The sequence below is a fragment of the Xenopus laevis genome, chromosome 6L (assembly GCF_017654675.1).
Source record: "Xenopus laevis strain J_2021 chromosome 6L, Xenopus_laevis_v10.1, whole genome shotgun sequence".
Lineage (NCBI taxonomy): Eukaryota > Metazoa > Chordata > Amphibia > Anura > Pipidae > Xenopus > Xenopus laevis.
The window spans coordinates 34084309-34093184 of record NC_054381.1 but is presented as its reverse complement, the minus strand read 5'-3'; the positions used below and the strand labels follow the sequence as shown (position 1 = coordinate 34093184).

At 40.9% G+C, this 8876-nt stretch overlaps 1 protein-coding gene across 1 annotated transcript; it reads left to right on the top strand.

Moving 5' to 3' along the window:
* Positions 1–5399: 5399 nt before the first annotated feature.
* On the top strand, positions 5400–7940 carry LOC121394450 (zinc finger MYM-type protein 1-like). Its single transcript, XM_041565604.1, has 2 exons — positions 5400–5704; positions 6038–7940. The coding sequence occupies exon 2, from the start codon at positions 6048–6050 to the stop codon at positions 7938–7940; it is 1893 nt and encodes a 630-aa protein (XP_041421538.1). The 5' UTR covers positions 5400–5704; positions 6038–6047.
* The last annotated feature ends 936 nt before the right edge of the window (positions 7941–8876 follow it).

The following is an 8876-nucleotide window of genomic DNA, read 5'->3' as shown; positions in this document are numbered from 1 at the left end:
GGTTAGATACAGAGAAATCCAAGAAAGTTTTAGCTTCTTCTTCATGGCTCCCTGATTATGTGATCACAAAATGTGATGCCTTAGCTTACTGAAATCTAATACAGTTTACCCATTGAATTTTACAATTCATCTGGGAAATAATATAACGTTTATGCTAAAATGGTAAGAATAATACATTCACATCTATTGCAGTCCTTGTGGAAAATATATCATTGTGTATTCAGCATTGAAATAACTATGAAAATGCATCTTAACTATACCGTTAAAAGTTAGTTTGGCAAACTATATAACTTACAAATTGTTATAGATAAACAGGCACATATGTGCAGACACACGGCGCTGAATGCTTCAAACCATTTTCCTAAATATCCAAAGACACATTATAAAATATTTTTTCCATTTGCATAGATAATTAAATCATAGAAGCCATTTTAGCAGTTCGGCAAGCGGAAGACAGTATTTTAACTGGTTCGCTATAAAAGTCTCAAATGAAATTGTGGCCATTGTGGTGTTCATGCAAATGGCCTGTAGATGTCACTGTGCTCATACTTATACTGTACATACTTCCTGGTAGCATAAAGTGAAAGTGAAAGCTTACTGTTGTGTAATGCTTGCATGACTCTGCTAATAAAGCACTGTTATACTCTACTCATCCTCGGCTACCCAATACATAACAAATGGCGACAAGGATGGCTCTTCTACCTCTGCAGCAGCCTGCACCTTTTCTTCCAAACCCTGGTGAGCCTACCATACCTTTTACTGCTTGGATCCGTATGTTTGAAAATTACATTATTGCTGCTAACCAAGGGGAGATTTCTGCTGATAGAAAGTGTGCTTTACTTATTCACTGCTGGGAGCAGAGGGACAGGGTATATTCTATACATTACCATTACCTGATGATACTTATGAAACTGCTCTTACTGCTATAAAGAACTTTTTCATGCCAAGAGTAAATGTGGTTGCTGAAAGATATTAATTCCGCCTACGTGGACAGCGTAATGGCGAATCCACAGAACAATTTGTAGCAGCTTTGAGAGAGCTGGTTGTTACCAGTGAGTTTGGGAACCTAACAGATGAAATGCTAAGAGACCAAATAGTGGAAAAAATAAACTCACCTCGCATTAGAGAGAGACTGCTCCTAGCGCAGGATTTAACCCTTGCAAAGGCTATTACAGTTGCTAGCCAAATTGAAACAGCAGTGGCAGAGGCTAAAACTCTCAGTCAGGGAACTGCTGGGAATGTACAGATTGTAATTCAACACTGTGGCCTAATAATGCACAATCACAGGCAAAATACAGTGCTAAGGAAATGGATTCGCCTACACTGCAAAACCGTGCAGCATATACAAATAGAAAATACTGCTTTCACTGTGGTTCAACACAACACAATACAAATCATGTTACATGTCCTGCAAAAGCTGTACGGTGCCACAAATGCACAAAGGTAGGACATTTTGCTAAGATCTGTCTCAAAGAAATCTAGCATCTTCTTGCAAAAAACATTGCTGGGCAGTTAGCAGCCAGATAGCATTTTAAATTTCAGTTTAAAGAGAGACAGAGTTGAAAGGCAAATAACCAGGGATGCACAGAATCCACTATTTTAGTATTTGGCTGAATCCTGAATCGTTTGTAAAATATTTGGCTGAATTCCGAACCAAATCCGAATCCTAATTTACATATGTAATTTAGGGAAACGAGGGGGTAAGAGAACCTCACGTGCAACAAATACATTTTTTATTTCCTTGTTTGTGTGATGAAAAGTCACGTGATTTTTTGGGTTAGGATTCGATTCAGCCGGGCACTTGGATTCGGCCAATTCTGAATCCTGCTAAAAAAAAAAGGCAGAATCTTGTCCGAATCCCGAACAGAATCCTGAATTCAGCGCATCCCTACAAATAGCACCACAAAACATTATCTTGTCTGAGAATATCAAGCCTGCGCACAGGGCCGCTTTAACAAATGGGCAAAGTGGGCAGCTGCCCAGGGCCCACTTATAAGGGGGGCCCACTGTTGACCTGTTAAAAAAAAAAAAAAAAATTGAAATATTTTTTTTTTATTTTTATTTTTTACAATTTTTTTGGGCTTTTTTTTTTTTTTTCTCTGCTGCTGATCTGGGCTGCCTCCCTTCCTAACAGATCAAAGGAATTAAATTTGGGACAACCACCCCCCCTAGTACTGCTGGAATGGAAGAGGCCAATTAGTGCGGGAAACCACCTGAAACTATAAATACGTGGAGAGCAAGGCCCGCCTGCCGCAGTCTGGAGAGGAGTCCGGGAGGAGGAGTTGTGCAGGGTGCAGCTGCATGCCTGCCTGCATGCGTATTCGCGTTGGACGTTGGTGCGTCACAGACTCACACAGTCACTGCTGGACTCTGAGGTGAGGACCGGTGGTGGGGTGACGGGTCAGGTCGGTGGCTGACTGTGCTGGCCTCTAGCCTAGGCATATATTATATGTTTATTATCCCACAGCCCCAGGCCCTACCCAGCAGCTCGTATATTTGCCCTGGATGACAGTAGCACATGTAAACACCCCTGTAGAACCCGGCAGCACCCGAGCCGCCCACTGACAACTCATTGTCACCGCTCTGCGCACATGATACAAGAACAAGGTGTCTGGCCAAGGAAACAGAACGTGCCAATCACGAGCGAGTCCGGGTGCCCCACCGACCAATCATCCCAGAGGTGCTCCAGAGCGCTGCAAGAAGGGAGGAAGCGGCAGGCGCTGCAGGGCTCGTTGCACAAGCGGAGAGGGAACGGCGCTTCTTGATTCGTGACAGAAACAGTAGCTGCTCGCCCCCGACCCCGGGATCCCCCTGATGAGAGAGAGGCAATGGCTTCCCGGCTATCTCTTTCCCACGTGACCTGAAGCTGGAGGCTGAGATTGAGCGCTGCCGGGCGGACTGTCAGTGGGACAGGATTCAGGGGCTGATCAAGCAGTGGAACCCGAAGGCGCAGGAGGAGAGCACTGGTGAGCGGGGAGCTGCTGCTGCCATGTGGCACCCACTTCATCCGTGGCAGCGGCACCCTTCTTTCTCATGCACCTGTGACCTTTCACTTTCTCTGTGCACTTTATCTTTCCCATGCCAACCCTTCTCTTACTCTGCCCAATCCTTCTCTTCCTCTGCCCAATCCTTCTCTTCCTCTGCTACCCACTTGGCTATTATCCACCCCCAATAACCATTACCCGCCCTCACAGACAATTACTCACACTAACTGACCATTACCCACCTTCACTGACCATTACCTATTCCCACTGACCATTACCTACCCCAATTACCATTACCCACCTCGTCACTGACCATTACCCACCCCACTGACCATTATTCACCCCACTGACCATTACCTATTCCCACTGACCAATACCCACCCTAAGTGACCATTTTCAACCCACCTGAACATTGCCACTGTTGGTGCTTTGCTATAACAGAGATGTTGCACATTAGAACAATTGCCTACCTGGATTTATGGTCCTGAAACAATAACAAGTGCCAAATATTCTTGTAGGAACCAATGGAGTGTCAGGGTGAGATCAGTGGGGGTTATTGGGCGGCTTGTTGGCACAATAAATCATGTGTCCACTGGCCCCCTGACCTACCTGCACTGGCACCTAGCCAAAAGTATCACAAGTGTAACAGGTTATCCCAGGAATGCAGATGTTTAACATCAGCTGCTGCGGGGGGTGATGGGAGTTGTAGTTCTTCAGAATCATTTCTTTCTCAAAAGTAACTTTTTGTCACAAAACAAGGAAGTAAAAAATGTTTTCCCCTTCCCACTCCTAATTTGCATATGCAAATTAGGGTTCGGATTTGGTTTGGTATTCGCCTGAACCTTTCGCGAAGGATTCGTGGGTTTCGGCAAAATCCAAAACAGTGGATTCGGTGCCTAATATAAATTTGTAGGTGTGGAGGAGAGGTAACAATCATGCAGATCAGCTGCACACAACACAGTGTGTATCCGGGGCCAATACTTCCAGAGATGTGCATTGACCTGGCTGGTTTGGGTATTTAAGAGATTGATCAGATTGTGCCTCTGACTAGTGCAAAATGTGCAGCAGTGGGAGGGGGGTTGTAGTTCAGTTAGGCAGTGCCGCATCATTATTTGCACAACTTTGTCTTTATTTGACATTCTGTCCTGTATTCCCTGCACCTGTGCAATCCATATTAAAGCACTGCAACAATATTGCTTTACTGTGAGCTCTAGGGCTGCTGTAGTTACCCACCGGTACAACTGCCCCGTGTCACTGAATTTCATCTCTCCTATGTACTCGCATTAGCTGCTGGAAATTATGGGTGTTGTGCATTAGTGGGGGTGCTGGGAGTAGCGGTAGGAAGTCTACAAACCTGGCTGACACTTGACACTTAGCCAGGGTTGTTGCAGGGATCTACACAAATGCCCTCCCAGTGGATGAAACAACCATCCTTTGTGAGGACAGACGTTGCTCCTGTCTCCCAGGCGTAAGGCTACAACTGCAGAACATCTGGCGCTCTCTTGTTTATGGAAAGTCTGAACACAGTGATGCAGCGCTGCAGGGCAAAGGGGAAATAAACAGGCTGCTTGGAGCTCTCCCAATATATTGTATTTATATTTAGAGACATTGTTTTCAGAAAAATATGTATTATTAGATATATTTCATCTGGCAGAGAAATCCAGAGTTAAAATTCCATCTGTCCTTAATGTACAGCTCCAAATACAGGTTTAAAGGGCACCTTTGAGTGAACTTTTAGGGATATGTTGAGACAATTTGCAATTGGTCTTCATTTTTTTATTATTTGTGTTTTTTTAGTTATTTATCTTTTTTTTTCAGCAGCTCTCCAGTTTGCAGTTTCAGCAATCTGGTTGCTAGGGTCCAAATTCCCCTAGCAACCATGCACTGATTTGAATAAGAGACTGGAATATGAATAGGAGAGGCCTGACTAGAAATACAAGTAATAAAAAGTAGTAATAACAATAAACGTGTAGCCTTACAGAGAATATGTTTTTTTTTTTCGATGAGGTCAGTGACCCCAATTTGAAAGCTGGAAAAAGTCAGAAGAAAAAGGCAAATAATTCAAAAACTATAAAAAATAAATAATGAAAACTAATTTAAAAAGTTGCTTAGAATTGGCCATTCTATAACACTGAAAGTTAAAGTAAAAGGTAACCCAACCCTTTACCTTTTTAGTAGTAGTATGTAGAGCGGGATATTCTGAGACAATTTGCAATTGGTTTTAATTTTCAATTATTTGTGGTTTTTGAGTTATTTAGCTTTTTATTCAGCAGCTCTCCAGTTTGCAGTTTCTGCCACCTGGTTGCTAGGGTCCAGATTCCCCTAGCATCCATGCATTGTTTTGAATAAACTCAGTGTGGCCCTGCATACACCACCTGCTAATCTTCACTGTAAGTAATGCCTCCAATATAAAAACTAGAATTGCCTTGGGTAGAAATCTGTTTTAATGTATATGTAACTCCACTTCTGGTACTTAGTCAGATTTATGTTTTCCTAGAATTGCCTCTTCTACCTTACGGATACTGGAAATTTGGTACATCTCTTCTACCTTACTGATACTGGAAATTTGGTACATCTCTTCTACCTTACTGATACTGGAAATTTGGTACATCACAGACAGCGCTGCCCATATAGGAAACCTACTGTAGCCTGGATGGTTGCCTTGCTTTTGCTGGAATAACTCAGTGTGGCCCTGCATACACCGCCTGCTAATCTTCACTGTAAGTAACACCACAAACTGTTATTGTATTGTTCCTACTGATGCCTCTGCACCTCAGATGTTTACGTCTTTTCGACAAACCACAAAATTGGCCATACCTGACCAAGTATATTAGTAAAAGTAATTGTTAACAGAGTAGAGTTTAGGATGGGTTAATCATGCTGCCTTTAAGTTTCATTTTGAATTAGGCCTTCGCTTACATAGCATGACAATCCTGAATAGTAACTTGGATTCCTAGCCTAGTTATAACATTCTAAAATACAAATGTATTTTACAGTTTTACCAAATAAGTGTGACTCAGATACTGAATTTTTCATTTTTATTGGAATTGCAGGGGTCCAATAATGTCACCACCTTCAAATTCAAAAAAACACAAGTCAGGATCACTTAAAAGAAAAGAGTGTTTTAAAAAGAAGAGAGAACAACAGCTTATATCAAAGCATGCTACTCGGTTTTGGTCAGAATTTAGAATTAAAGCTACATTACCACAATTTCCTGAAAAACCTCATACAAGTACAAATGATGCATTTTTGAATACTGTTGAAGTGACTGCAAGCCCTACGTGCACATCACATGATTTGGTTACAAGTTTGTCTGAGACAACGGATAATGCAAATATATGTCATTTAACAGAACAGAGTGAAATTACAAAGTTACAGGAAACAAATGATACTGAGCTTGCACACACTGATGTACAAATTTGTCCAGAAACAGGTGAAATAGATAATATTGCTTTTTCTACAGCTGCTTCTATAGCAAGTATTTCCAATAGTGAAAAAGATAAAATTGTGGCTTCTACTGATCCTGCTTTGTGGCCAAAGCAAAATAAAAATTTGCTTCAGGATTATTGGTGTTGTCATGGTCCACAAATGTGTAGAAATTTTACTGGAAAGTACAATGTTTCAGAAAGACGTTATTCTGGTGGTGTGAAACGGTCTTTCAATAATGAAATGGTAGAGCGTATAATGCCAAATGGAGAAACTGTGGTAAGAAGCTTCATTATCTATTCACCTTCTGAGGGAAACATATTTTGTTTTCACTGTCGACTTTTTTCAACAAAAACGACAGCATTTTCTTATTATGGCTTTAGTGACTGGAAGCATGCATCTGACTGCCTCATACACCATGAAAATAGTGCAGAACATCAGCGGTGTGTAAAAGCCTATATTAAAAGGTGCCATGTACAAGGTAGAATAGATTCTGAAGTACAAAAGACACTTGAAATCCGAGAGAGGTATTGGAAAGATGTCTTAAGACGTGTTGTTGCCACAGTGAAATTTCTCTCCCAGTATGGTTTACCCTTTCGTGGCACAGTAGAGAGATTTGGCTCTCCAAATAATGGTGTGTACCTTGGATCTCTTGAATACTTGGCTCAGTTTGATCCATTCATAGCTGCACACATAGAAAAGTATGGTAACAAAGGGCGAGGTAAGCCTTCTTACCTGTCTTTGGGTATCTGTGAAGAGATGATTACCATGATGGGTCGCAAAGTCCAGAACCAAATTGTTAAAGAAATAATATCTGGAAAATATTATTCTTTATGTGTGGACTCCACTCCAGACGTAAATCATGTAGATCAGCTGACATTTACAGTTCGCTTTGTCAACAAGTGTACTGGTCAACCAGTAGAGAGATTTCTGCAATTTGTACCAATTCATTCACACACTGGAGAGTCTTTGGCAAATACCATATTAAAGACTCTTGAAGAACATAAAATACCGATTAAAGATTGTCGTGGTCAAGCATATGACAATGCAAGTAACATGTCCGGAAAGTATAAAGGAGTAAAGACTCATATTCAGAAAGTGAACCCACTAGCTGAATATGTGCCTTGCAGTGCACACTCCCTTAACTTGGTTGGCCAGCGAGCTGTAAGTGTCTGCCCCACCGCAGCTGATTTTTTTTCACTTGTGCAGCTATTGTATGATTTTTTCTCAGGCTCTACACACCGCTGGGAATTGCTACTTAGTCACTTAAAGCCAAATGAGAAAGGTAGAGTTTTGACCCTAAAAGGGCTTGGAGACACACGATGGTCATCTCATGCAAATGCTGTTAAAGCTTTATTTCAAAACTACTGCAACATACTGCAGTGTTTAAAAAAAATTGAAAGTAATGAAGAAGAATATGTAGACACACGTAAGCTTGCAAAACCATTAATTAAAAAACTGGAAAAATTGGAAAATGTCATAACTAATGTCGGTAACTTTGCAACCGAATTCTGGAGCAATTTAACTTAACTAGTGTTTACTTACAGTCTAGTTCCATGAACCTTGGAACAGCTACCAACATGCTAAGGTCCCTGGAAACATATGTTGCAAGTCTCAGAGATGAATTTGAGAAGATCTGTACTGATGCTTCAGTTCTTATGCCTAACAGCACTTTTGAGGCCACCAGGCTTCGTAAACGTAAAGCCTTTTTTGATGAAAAGGAAAAAGAAAATACTGTTCTTCAAGGCTGTAAAAAGTTCAAAGTGGAATCATTCAATGTCATAATTGACACACTTGTCACCTGTCTTCAGGAAAGAATAAAAGCATACACCACACTGGATAATAGATTTGGATTCCTAGATGATCTTACTTTAAGAAAACTAGATTTGTTAAGAACAAATGCATCCAATCTTCAAATGGCATATCCAAATGATTTGGAGTTCACATTTCCAGATGAAGTTGTTGCATTTCAGAGCTTACTGCAGTCCTATAATTCCACAAATGTTGTTCAGAATAGCATTTACTGCAGTCAATTTTTGAGAGAGAAAAACATTATTTGTGTCTACCCAAATGTGGAGATTGCCCTCCGCATATACTTAACATTGCATGTTTCTGTAGCTGGGGGAGAGCGTTCTTTCTCTAAACTTAAATTTATAAAGTCAGAATTACGCTCCCAAATGCAAGAACAGCGGCTTAACGCTTTAACACTTATGGCAATAGAAAATGATATTGTACAGAGTTTGGATTTCAGTGATATTGTACAATCCTTTTCAATCCAAAAGTCCAGGAAAAAGTTTTAGATTTGCAGTCTTTATTCAGAACATAAGCAAACATTAATCTAAGCAGTATTAGATCATCTATATTCATATTCTTCATTACATCATCAGAACGACTGCAACATGCCAAGTGTGTACAAAAAATAGTGGTTTTGCATGCTTACAGTACATCCATATTCTTCTTCATTAC